Genomic DNA, 13,255 nt, shown 5'->3' on the forward strand with positions numbered 1-13,255 from the left:
TCGCTAGGTCTTTCTTCATGTTATTCACACCATCCAGGATATCTACTGTATTGCAGATTTTGGTATCATCCGCAAAGAGGCAAATCTTACCTGACGGCCGTTCAGTAATATCACTTATAAAAATGTTAAAAAGAACAGGCCCAAGAACAGAACCTTGAGGCACACCACTGGTAACATCCCTTTCCTCAGAGTGATCTCCATTAACCACTACCCTCTGTCTTCCACTCAACCAGTTCTTGATCCAGCTTGTCACTTTGGGGCCCGTCCCGAGGGCACTCAGTTTATTTATTAGATGTCTGTGTGGAACACTGTCAAAGGCTTTGCAAAAATCTAAATACACCACATCAAGCACACTTCTTCCACCCAATTCTCTAGTCACCCAGTCAAAGAAATTGATTAGATTTGTCTGACAAAACCTACCTCTAGTGAATCAATGTTGTCTGGTCCTGTAATCTACCAGATTCCTGAAATTTCACCATTCTCTGTTTTAAAAGCGTTTCCATTAATTTGCTTACCACAGAAGGCAGACTTACTGGCCTGTAAATTCTTACCTCATCCTAACTTCCACTTTTATGTAGAGGTACCACATCCACCCTTCTCCAGTCCTCCGGTACCACTCCTAACTCTAGAGAAGCATTGAAAAGATCAGTCAGTGGAGCCACCAGAACTTCCCTAAGTTCCTTCAGCACCCTCGGATGTACACTATCCGGCCCCATTACTTTGCCTACATTTAATTTAGCTAGCTCCTCACGTACACAACCCTCTGAAAATCGATCAAGGTCCCTGTTCACGTTTGTTTTCTGTGGTCCCACTCTCGGCACTTCAGCCATGAACACAGAACAGAAATATTTGTTAAGCAATTCAGCCTTTTCTTTTGAGTCTCATAGTGCCACTTTTGCACTTCTTCCTATCACTAATGTATCCCCGTTGTTCAATTGCAGCTATTTTTTCTTCCATTTGTATCTTTGGTTTCCTGACTACTTGATCAGCCTCTCTTAACCTTTCCAGATATTTTTGTCTGTCTTCCTCTCAGATATTTTGTGGTCATTTAGTAACACAACAGTTGACAGCAGTTGAAGACCCACATGGCCTATCCAGTCTGCCCAACAAGATGGCCAGTCTGCTCTGTGAGGGCCCCAGTTACCCATGATTTAACACTGGTTATCACTGGAACAGCATCTCTCTCTCCCTACCTCCACTGGTTGTGTCTCTCCCCTCAGTTCAGATTCTCTCTCTCTCTCTCTCCTTCCCCATGCCCAGGTCCAAGATCTATCCACATCTCTTCTCCTTTTTACTCCAGGTCTCTCACTCTCTTTTCCCTCCCAAAGCATCTCTTCCTGCTCTCTTCGCTTCCCCCGGGACCTGGTACCTCTCTGTTATTAAAGTTTAATAGGGAGCAAACTCAATCCTTACACTACTGTAATTATAATTAATCAGTTTGCTAAACATTAAAGAATTGCTGCTTTGTCAGAAGAAGCCTGAAGATAACAAAATTAAACAAAACGAGCTCTAAGACTTAAGTGCAACACTAAAGTCAGTTGCTACTTCTAGAAACCACCTGAATTATCACTGGCTCGATTGAAAAGTTTGGAAAAACAGAACAGTAAAAAACCCAGATAAAACATCTGTGGGGGTTTTGAAGAACAAGTTTTTCTCGGATGTTTTATCTGAGTTTTTTTTTTTTTTTACTGATCTGTTTTACCCAACTTTACAACTGAGCCAATGATAATAAAGGTACCTCTTTATTATTCCCACTTCCATCCCCAGGCTCGGATCTGGCACCTCTCCATAGTGCTCATATTATGAGAGCCCAAGAGGCCCTTTTATTAAAGCATAGCACGTGCTAATTGTGCTCAAATTTGCATGCTCAAGATATGAGCATGCACCCAGTTTGCATGTGCAATTTAATTGAGAAGGGAGACAATTAGCACCAATAATTGGACACTAACAATTGGCGCTAGTTGGTAACAATCTGAACTTATGCATGCTCCTTGCTAGGTGCTATTCTTTAAAGATGTGCTTGTAAATTTTTATAAAATGCAACAGAAAAGGGGGTCTGGCCATGGGTGGAGCATGAGCGGCTCAGGGGCTTTCATTTAAGATGCATGCAGTATTATAGAATACAGGAGATCGGCACCTAATTTAAGTGCAAGAATTTACACTTAAATTTGCAAAACCACAGTATACATACTATTTTGCAAAAATCTAAAAACATGTTTTTTTTTAAAAAGAAATCTCTGAAGAGACCTCCATTCTTGCTGCGCCATATAGCTGGAACAGGCTGCCAGAGTCAGTATGTCATACTCTATCTCTAGCAGTATTCAAATCCAAGCTAAAAAGGTCTGAGTGTAGGAGAGGGGGGTTGTGTCTTTGGGAGGGAAAGAGGGAGAGGAACATTGCCTGTTCCCAGGGTGGGGGGATGTTCTGGTGGTTTGAAGGGGGGGTGCTGGGGAGTACTGCTGATAGCACAGGAAAACTGCCTGCTCAGGGGGGGGAGGGCTTCAGTTTTGTTGGAGAAGGAGGAGAATGGACATTACTGAGAGGGAGGGTGGGTGGCAGGGGAGGACTGGTAGAATATAAACCTTTCATTTATATTCGACATACCATTTTTGTCATTGGTCATCCCCCCCCCTTTTGGGGGGATGATATGGTATCGCGGTTTATATTCAGATAGGTTTATATTAGTGTATATAGCTACATTAGCTCTATGACTGGCAAAGTGTCTGTGCTGATCTGCATACATGAGAAAACACCCAGTTACACTAAAATTCTATAAAGGTAACTACTGGTAAGTGCCTACTTTCCTTTATAGAAGAAGTGGTGTAATGAGGGAGGTTGGCACCTGGAGTGGTGGTGCCTGGCATTGCCAGGCCATGCCTCCCCTACTCTTCCCCACCGCACCGTGCGCCCCCACCCCATGTACCTCTTTTAAATGTTTGCCAGCGTGTGCTGCATCGTCCACCTGCTTCTCATGTTGGCCTCGGCTCCCTTCTGATGTCACGTCCTGATCCCACGACCAGGAAGTAATGTCAGAAGGGGAGACGAGGTTGACGCGAGCAGCAAGTGGAAAATGTTTTTCGTGTCGGCGAACATTTCAAGAGGGGGGGGGGCGGAGAGGAGGAGAAGCGTCAGCTCCCTGCAAAGACAGCTTACAGAATCATTATTTGCCTCGTGCAGTTTTCAAATATTGACCAATAACCAGAGAGTCGTTACCATTTTTTCTCCTTTTTCTCTTCTTTCCCCTCTCCATGGATAACTGTAGAGCTGCTACAGGTCTTGTTAGTTGAGTGCTGGAGAGCCAGCCTTCTCTAAGGTTTTTGTAAGGTTAACAGTGTCACCTTGGAAGTGCAACCCAGTCTCTTTCTCCTTATCCACATGATGTGCCCAGCTGAAATACCAAAATGGGAAGAAAAGAACAAGACACACCAAAATGAAGCTATGATGATTTACGGACTACAACAAGATAGCAGATACATTGCAAAATGTGATGTTTCAATACAAAAGTGAAAATACAATTATTATTTTTTTTTTTTACCTTATACCAGTTTTTAAAACTGTGTTGGTCACATCTCTCTGATTTCTATTTTCCTCTGTTCATTTTTTTTGCTTAACTGTTTTCCAGGGTTTCCTGTCCATTCACCATTTCTTCTCCTCCTCGTCCTCCTCTCACTATCTTCCCTACGTCTAAACCTCAAACAATCCCTGCTCCTTTCACTGTCTGTGCCTGTTGATGGTCTGGCAACCCCCAGCCTTACAGCTTTATTCCTCAGTTTTTCACTGTCTAGCCTCTCTCCCCCTTCCCCCTCCTCCACTGTCCAGATGCATCTTTTTCCCTCTATGTTGTGTCTTAGTCAAGATACTCACCGTTGCGGTTATGATGATTATACCTATTATACCTGGCTTTCTCCTGAGCTCAAGCTGCTCTCTGCCACTCAGACCCAAGTTGTGGAATGGTGTTGGCTGGGAAGTTTCTGGAGTTGCACTCTCCCAGTCTGAGTAGCTGTAATGGTGCATGGGACATAACATACGAGAAAACATAACAAATCTTATATACTGTGTCAAACCAAAGGCGCAGAATGATTTACAATAAATCGACACAACTTGGAGAAAAGCAAAATCCAGGATCAGAACATTAGTTATTAAAATCATGGTAAGCAAAGACAACAATGTTAAAAGAATTTAAACATATAGGGCCCCTTTTACACAGCCGCGGTAGCGAGTCCCAGTGCAGCAAATGCGACGCAGCCTATGGGAACTGAACAGGCTGCATCGCATGTGCCACACGGTAATTGCTGCTGCGGCTTTGTAAAAGGGACCCAAAATTCGTTAAAACAACCAAAATTTTAAATAGTTTATTTTAAAATGATTAATTGCTGTCTGAATTTCAAAAGTGAGAGCATTTCAAGATGGAGCTACTGCAAAAATGAAAGATTTCTTAAAGGACGATGTATGGATGAGAGGAACTCGGTGGTGGGGAAGCTGGAGATTTGGCAAATTAAGTGTGTGAGGGTGGGATGTGCACACTGCAATTGATTTTACTAGTTATGCTTAATTTTTTAAAAATTGTAACTAGTAATTAACTCATTAATTGCATTGTAATTAACTTGCATTAACTCTGTCAAATATTTATTGTAATTTATTCAATGTTCTATACCGCTCTCCCAGGGGAGCTCAGAACAGTTTACATTAATTTACTCAGGTACTCAAGTATTTTTCCCTGTCTGCCCCAATGGGCTCACAATCTATCTAATGTACCTGGGGCAATGGGGGGGATTAAGTGACTTGCCCAGGGTCACAAGGATCCGCATGGGTCTGAACCCACAACCTCAGGGTGCTGAGGCAGTAGCTTTAACCACTACATCACTCTAGAAATCAAAATGTAGTAAAAGTGAGCCAAGTCTAGGCCAATCAAGTCATTGTGACATCACTGATGAGGTTGGCTCATAGGCATTGGTTGAATGAGGCTTTGTGATGTCACAATACCAGCTCTGGTTATCAGAAGCTGAAAGTTTTCACACTATGTATTTATTCAGTTTTCTATACTGTTCTCCTAGGGGAGCTCAGAACAGTTTACATGAATTTATTCAGGTACTCAAGCATTTTTCCCTTTCTTTCCCGGTGGGCTCACAATCTATCTAACGTACCTGGGGCAATGGGGAATTAAGCGACTTGCCCAGGGTCACAAGGAGCAGCATGGGTTTGAACCCACAACGTCAGGGTGCTGAGGCTGTAGCTTAAACCAATGCGCCACACTCTCCCAGGCTAAATGGCCCCACCTGATATCAGATCTAAACCCAGATTTCCTAGATCATTTGTGTTGATCCAGGGAACCGGCCCTAAAAGACTTCACTATTTATAGATCACTGTACATTGTGAAAGGCTTCTGTCTGGCCATTTTGTCCCAGACCTGCTTTGTTTCTCTGTGTGTGTTGTTGATGCTAGATTGTCAGCAAGTGATACGGTTTTCATTTTAGCTGAATACAAAACCAAATCGGTGTGTGAGGACTCCGAGTTGAAACTCCATTGTCATGAATCTAAGTTCCTGAACATCTATGAAGCCACATATGGCCGATGGGCACGTGACACAGATATCTGCCTGCCAGGAGGTAACAGCATTCCTCAGTTTGGTGAGTTCTTTTTCTGTACATCCTCCCCAAAAAATAATCATAATTTCTTCTGCAAAAGTTCTTAATAGGACACTAAGGGGCTATTTTACTAAATCGCAGTAGCAGTTGCCCGGGGGAGAGTTTTTTCAGGCTCCTTCACAGGGAAATTCCGGGGCAGAGAAATGGCTCCACTTCATGTTGTCTTCTGGAGGAGATCCTGTCCTGTTGAATTGGCCACCTCTGACCCCAATGATGGCAAGCAGCACTTTTCCTCTGAATCAAAGGGGAACTTTTAGCAACAGGATATGGGGGTAGGTAAGGTCTTGGAGGATTAGTGTGGCACCGTCACTTTCCTCAAAACTGGAAGATCCATCGCACATAACTTTTACGTGTGGGATAATTTTACAAAAGGCATTTGGGGGACAATTCTATAAAGAGGTGCTTAGATGTAGGCATGCCAATGCAGCTCAAGAAGCTGGGCACCCCGATTTCTTTATAGAATACTAATGTAAACTTGCATTGGTGACCCTAAATGTAGGCGTGCCCATTTACACTAGTTCAGTGGCAGTTGTAAATGTGCATGCCTAACTGCGACAAGCAATGCACACGATTTATATTATTCTAAGGCAGAGACACGGCCTTGCTTCACCCATGTGCATGTCCCCTCTAGTTACACCCTATGCGACTTACATGCACTTTTATAGAATAGTGCATAGGCACTTGAGTGTTTAAGTAGCTCTTTCCACTGCAAGGCATGTGCAACTATAGGTACTGCTGTTATAGAATTAAGGTTTATTAAATTATATCCACCTACATTGAAGCAGGTAACAAAATGACATACATAATCCTAAAACAATAACACAATAACTAAAAACAAATAGTAAAATACAAATCATCTCATACAAACACAAATAAACAATCGCCATTCAAATAAACAAAACCAATTTTATAAAATTACCCCCATTATGTTTAATGTTTATACAGTGAATGCAGTTAAATATTTGTTGACTATCATGGACAATACACTGTTACACATACCTGTTAGTGACTCGGTGTGGTTTAGAATGAAATTGCTCTCAGCACAGAGATGTAGTTCAAGGTATACAACAGGAGAAAACACCTCCACAGGTTCTATGTCACAAAGCAAGGAGTGGAGATGTCCAATCAAGACTGGTGGACTCGATTTATTTCACAAGTCTCTTTTATTTGTTCAAACTCAATGACTCGACATGCACATGTTTCGGCCAAGACGACCTGCTTCAGGAATCTTAAGAGTCTGTCAATTAATCTGTCCACAAATTCTAAAAGATTTTCAGGTTGCTCAAATCGTACTCCAGATCCTCAGAGCAAAGTAACACTATAACGTCTGAGGATCTGGAGTATGATTTGAGCGACCTGAAAATCTTTTAGAATTTGTGGATAGATTAATTGACAGACTCTTAAGATTCCTGAAGCAGGCAGTCTTGGCCGAAACATGTACATGTCGAGTCATTGAGTTTGAACAAATAAAAGAGACTTGTGAAATAAATCGAGTCCACCAATCTTGCTTTGTGACAGAGATGTAGTTCAATACACTGATGGCCACAGCACAGTGATTTTCAGGAATTTCATACTGCAGTGTTTCACAGTCCTCCCGGGAGCAGGGCTTTATAATCTGGCAGGAGCTGAATCCTGATCTGATATCCTGGAAATGTTTTAGAATAAATAGTTTTTGGAGGAGCACTGTATGTTTGTTTAGTTTGACCGTGTCAACGTGGCATGGAACAATCTACAACTGTACTGCAGTTCTGACTTTGTTAAGAGCTGTGAGCTCACCCTATTCAGGATGAAGACTTCCTCCTTTTATATCTCTTTTACCAAGCACTTAAATATTTGTCACAGATTAGTAACCTCTTACGTTATTTTTCCATCAGCTGTAGGTAAAGAATGGCTTTGGGAGACATAATACTTGATTTGCTCCTTTTCCTTATTAAAACTGTAGAAAAATTAGACCAGTGACCTGATTTACTAAGGTCTTTTTCCTTTCCCTATGTTGGCTGTATAGGAATAAGGCTTATCACATCAGGTCCTAAGAAGCACAAGTAGACTTTTGGGATTAAGCTAGAAACTTGTTCATTTATAAATAGTGGTATTTATATACTGTATGTACCGTATTTTTTGGACCTTAAGATGCAATTTTTCCACCTCCAAAAAGGGTGTGGAAAAGGGTGTGTGTCTTATGGACCGAATGCACTGCGCCCCCCCCCCGGTACCTTTTTTAAGTGGTGGTGGTCCAGTGCGGTATCCTGCTGGACAGCTGCCTCTTTGCAGAGCGACGCACAACACAGGAACGCAAACTTTACACTTCCTGCCTGGACCCGTGCTGCTCTGTGATTGGCTAGTGGCGTGGGACCAGGCAGGAAGCGCAAAGGTCGTGCTCCTACATTGCACGTCATTCTGCAGATAAAGGCATCTGTCCAGCAGGAGACCGCGCTGGACCACCGCCACTTAAAAAAGGTATGGGGGGGTGGGGGCTTCAGGCTGCAGGCTGCTTCTTTGGGCTTCGGGCTTCAGGCTGCAGGCTGCTTCTTCGGGCTTTGGGCAGCTTTGGCCTTCAGGCTGCTTCTTCGGGCTGTTTCGGTGAGAAGGGAGGGGGATGAGAGAGAGTCCTGTATAGGTATACAGGTGAAGATTTTAAGTCCTCTATGAAACTAGAGGTGAAGACATAGCCCCTCTGAAAATCCCCCAGAATAATAGGCCAATAAACACTACTAAAGGCCTAAGATGGCTGAGAATGCTCTGACTAAAGCTGGCAGCCTTTGCACAATCTATGCTTGCTGAAATCAGCAAGCTAAGCGAAACTTATGCTAAAATAAGCAAGTCAAGCGAAACTTATTCTTTTACATGGCAACTGGTACCACATCTGTTGTAGTGCCATAAAAACAGGGAAATGAACATAAGAAGGATGAGGACATGTCCTGACCAAGAATATAAAAATACATCATTTGCGAGATATATCTTGGAATGGATGGATGGATCCTTACTGGACCCTTTGCTCAAAATTGATGATTTGATATTAAAATGGCATTTGACGGGAATAGATAGTTATTTTAGTAAACAGGGCATGAGTACAGTATGACACAGCATGACACAAGATAATGTTGACCAATTAATAAACTGATAAATGTAATGATGTTTCTAAGTGGCCAATAAAAACTAACAATATGATATGTACCAACGTGGACTCAGGCTATCAAGAATTGTATAAAAGACAGCCTTTTTGATTATGTAGGCAGGACAGATCCGAGATCTCAGGCCTGATGATCCTATGCTCTGTTACTCTATATGCTGAAAGTTTTATTCTTGTAAGCTGTTACTGATTTACTAATAAAAATATATTACTTATATCATATTGAGTGCCATGAGGTCAGTCATTATTGTAGGTCCCAAACAGCAGGGCCACATCATCGGGCTGCAAGTTGCTTCGGGCTGTGGGCTTCCCAGCACTAGACCACCAGATGCACCTATGTGTAGAGGAGGAAAAACCAAGAAGAAAAAATTCTGAACCAAATTTTTTTTTTCTTGGTTTTTCCTCCTCTACAGGTGGGTGCATCTTATGGTCTGAAAAATACAATAGATTTGTACACGTGTAAATGGCAATTTCAGAAAGCTATCATTTATAGGTGGAGATCCACACCACGCAGAGATTACAAGGGGGATTCCTTTTTCTGATGTAACATCCAGCCCATAGGATTTGCAAGGGTGTGTCAGAATAATGGGACAGTGTGTCCAACCTGGTTGCCAGCATTTATACAAAGTTTCAGCAATGTAAGTCTGGCACTAAGTCTATTCTCTTCATTATCTTGAATGTTTCAATCATGTCCCCTCTCAGTCTCCTCTTTTCAAGGGAGAATAGGCCTAGCTTCTCTAATCTCTCACTGTACGGCAACTCCTCCAACCCCTTAACCATTTTAATCGCTCTTCTCTGGACCCTTTTGAATAGCACTGTGTCCTTCTTCATATACGGTGACCAGTGCTGGACACAGTATTCCAGATGAGAGCGTACCATGGCACGGTACAGCGGCACGATAACCTTCTCCGATCTCTAAAATGGCACTCTCTAAAATTAAAAGGGGATAGATTCCGTACAAACATAAGGAAGTTCTTCTTCACCCAGAGAGTGGTAGAGAATTGGAATGCTCTTCCAGAATCTGTTATAGGGGAAAACACCCTCCAGGGATTCAAGACAAGATTGGACATGTTCCTGCTGAACCAGAATGAACACAGGCAGGGCTAGTCTCAGTTAGGGCACTGGTCTTTGACCTGGGGGCCGCTGAGTGAGCGGACTGCTGGGCGCAATGGACCACTGATCTGACCCAGCAGCGGCAAATTCTTATGTTCTAGAAAATCTCATTCGTTATTTTAATTTCCTTCTGTAAAGGGATGTAAATATAAGAAATTTTAGAAACGATTGTTGTCTTTTCAGGCAGCCTTATGAACTAGGGATCTAACTCACATATTCACATTCTCAAATTCGTATCAACAATTTCGACGTGCCTTAAAGACGCATCTTTTTAGGAAATCTTTCGGAAGTTAGATATTGGATGTTTATTCATTTGTATTACTAGTCTTTGTGAATCACATAGAACTTAATGATATTTGCAGTATACAAGTGAGTTTTTATGTTATGTTTATGTTATGTTAGGCTCTTGTAGATGTGGTGGACACAAAGACAGTGTCTGAATTCAAGAAAGCGTGGGCAGGCACGTGGGATCACTTAGGGAGAGGAGGAGATAGTGGATGGGATGTCTAGATGGGCCATTTGGCCTATATCTGCCATTATGTTTCTATAACTATAAAGCTCTATGACAGGGGTGTCAAAGTCCCTCCTCGAGGGCCGCAATCAAGTTGGGTTTTCAGGATTTCCCCAATGAATATGCATGAGATCTATTAGCATACAATGAAAACAGTGCATGCAAATAGATGTCATGCATATTCATTGGGGAAATCCTGAAAACCCGATGGATGGCGGCCCTCAAGGAGGGACTTTGACACCCCTGCTCTATGACCTCACAATGCAAGAGTTAAGAGCTTTAGCCTATAATTTTAAAGTTCTATGACCTCACAATGCAGATATAAAGAGCCATAATAGGGAGAGGAAGAGATAGTGGATGCTGTGGATGGGCAATTTGGCCTTTATTTGTCATCATATTTCTTTGTTTCTACACTCCTAAATTTAGGTTCTTTACAATTTAAAATTTACATTTGGCTGAAAATCTTCCTCAGCTGATCATTTTTTAAACCATATTTTCAAGCTTTTGCACTATGAGGAGTTCAGCTGATTAATTGCCGAAAGATTGTGTCCAGTGAGGTTGGAGCTCTAGTACTTTCTTCCCTTCCTGTGATTCATGCTGCCTTAACCTTGATTTTTTTTTCTACTTGTTCAGCCAGCTCTCACTACACAATGACATTGTTGGTCTTTGGATATGAGCTACTTAAAGGAAAGAGGTCAGTGAACGTAAAAACTGCTAATACACTATGATGGTCATTTCCTAATGTACCTCTTATGTTTATAGAAATAATACATACTTAAAGAAATATAGACTATGAAGGCAGATAAGACCATAGGGGCTCTTCAGCCTGATCATTATACCTCCTCTTCAGCTTACAATCTCTTCCTTTCCTTCAGAGGCCTGTGAAGATTTCAAGAGGTATGCGAGGAGGGGGGGGCTCTCGAGCAGCGGAGAAAAGTAGAGGGTGCATTGTGTTGCAATGCCGGGTGCGTCCCTCTCTCACTACACCACTGGACAGAGCAATAGTTGGAGAGGCAGGTGGGGTCCAGCGAAGGTTTTTCTTAAGAAGCGACTCTGCAGATGATATACAATTTTTCTTTTCAAATGAAGGTGGGGAGGCTGTATTTGTTGATAGCTTGTTGAGAAGTATGGAAGCAGTAGGAATTTGGCTGAAGTCCAATAGATTGGTTTTGAACCTCTCCAAGACTAAAGTGACAATTGTTGGGAAAGAGGATGGAAGGGTATGGCCTGATGTGGTTAGGACTGGTAAGTTAACATCAAAATTAAAACTAAATTGAAATTTGTAGGGGTTATATTGGAGTCAAGGTTGAGCATGCAAGATTAGGTCTTGTGTGTACTGCTTAACCTTTCTTTCAGCATAATCTTTCAAGTAAGAAGACTGTTATTAGTTGCTGATATTAGAAATGTCGTTCATAGTTTAGTCTTGTCCAAACTTGACTACTGTAATGCACTTTATCTTGGAATTCCAGCTTCTAAGATTCATGCGTTACAGGTAGTGCAAAAGGCTGCAGCATGGTTAGTGATAGGTGTATCACGGTTTGTCCATGTTAGACCAGTGTTGAAACAGTTATATTGGCTTCCTGTGGAAGTGAGAGTGGTGTATAAGATCTTGACTATGATTCTTCAGGTTGCGTATTCAACTGCTCCATGGTACTTTCCACAAATACTTGTTCTGAATCGTTAGGAAGATAACTGAGATGGAAAACAGCAATGCACTTGTCCATCAATGAAATGGTAGTGGCAAGGTAAAAAGCAAAAATTCCTGGAAAAAGCAATCAATCCAAAGAGGGACAAAAAAAACCCATGAAAAATAGTGACAGTCAATAAAGAACGCCTTACAGTACTGTGTAATAGGTCCTAATACAGAAGTGTAATGGAGAAAACCCTCAGTTATCAGACACCAAGCAAAGGAAGATTCGAAAGCAAGGCTCCCAAATAAAGACCTCCCATGGGGAGTGAAGGTCACCGATACATCAACAGGTCTCTCTATATAATACGTTGTACAGTGTTCCAACTAAAAAAATGAAATTATCTCTTATTGGATTGAAAACATTCTGTCCATATATACAATGTGCATTCCTCCTGCTTTTATATGCTAAGGCCCGGATTCTGTATACTGCGTCCTGATATCGGGATGCATGTTTAAAAAAAAAAAAAAATGCTCCCCAGGCAGGCCGCCTAAATTGGAGGTGCTTCCGGGAGCCTAGGGAGGCCTGCATGCCCACCTAAATTTGCCTAAGGCTAGTTGTGTGCGTGGTTTGCCCTGGAAATTGCCTTAGGCGAACCTAGGTGGCTGTACGCATCTCCCTAGTAGAGCGGGAGATGCTTACAATGTAGGCCAGCAAAATGTTGGCCTACATTGTAAGTAGATGTGGCCGCTAGATAAGTATAGCGGCCGTGGCTGCAACCGCCAGTCCCCCCTCCCACCCCGAACGAATGAGACAGGAGGGATGCCCAATCCCTCCTGCCCAGAAGAACCCCAACCCACTCTGAACAAACATGGCAGGAGGGATGCCCAATCCCTCCTGCCCAGAAGACCCCCACCCTCCCTAAGATCACCAGCAGGAGAGTGCCCAACCCCTCCTGCCAGAAGACCCCCCCCACCCCCCCCGAAGATCACCGGCAGCAGGGTGCCCAATCCTTCCTGCCGGAAGACCCCCCCCACCCTAAAAAATTGCCAGCAGAAAGGTGCCCGCATGACTCTCTATAGGTGATACATTGAATATCTCAGACCCCTAAGGAAGGAGTGTTTCTCCGAAACACGGACAGTGTTGGGTCCGCATTCCATGTATTTGAGAGCCATATTTATGGATTACAATTTTGTAGAGTTTTTAAATAGAGTCCTATAAATTGTGT

At 42.6% G+C, this 13,255-nt stretch overlaps 1 protein-coding gene across 4 annotated transcripts in view; it reads left to right on the forward strand.

The window, feature by feature from the left end:
- The window catches only part of EVA1C (eva-1 homolog C), a 72,225-nt gene that overhangs the window by 33,715 nt on the left and 25,255 nt on the right, over window positions 1-13,255 (forward strand). For all 4 annotated transcript variants that reach the window (XM_033949777.1, XM_033949779.1, XM_033949778.1 and 1 more), the window contains one exon: window positions 5,475-5,627. In XM_033949777.1, coding sequence (XP_033805668.1) covers window positions 5,475-5,627 — 153 coding nt within the window. The remainder of the gene's footprint in view (window positions 1-5,474; window positions 5,628-13,255) is intronic.

This window comes from Geotrypetes seraphini, chromosome 6 (genome assembly GCF_902459505.1).
Source record: "Geotrypetes seraphini chromosome 6, aGeoSer1.1, whole genome shotgun sequence".
Taxonomy (NCBI): domain Eukaryota; kingdom Metazoa; phylum Chordata; class Amphibia; order Gymnophiona; family Dermophiidae; genus Geotrypetes; species Geotrypetes seraphini.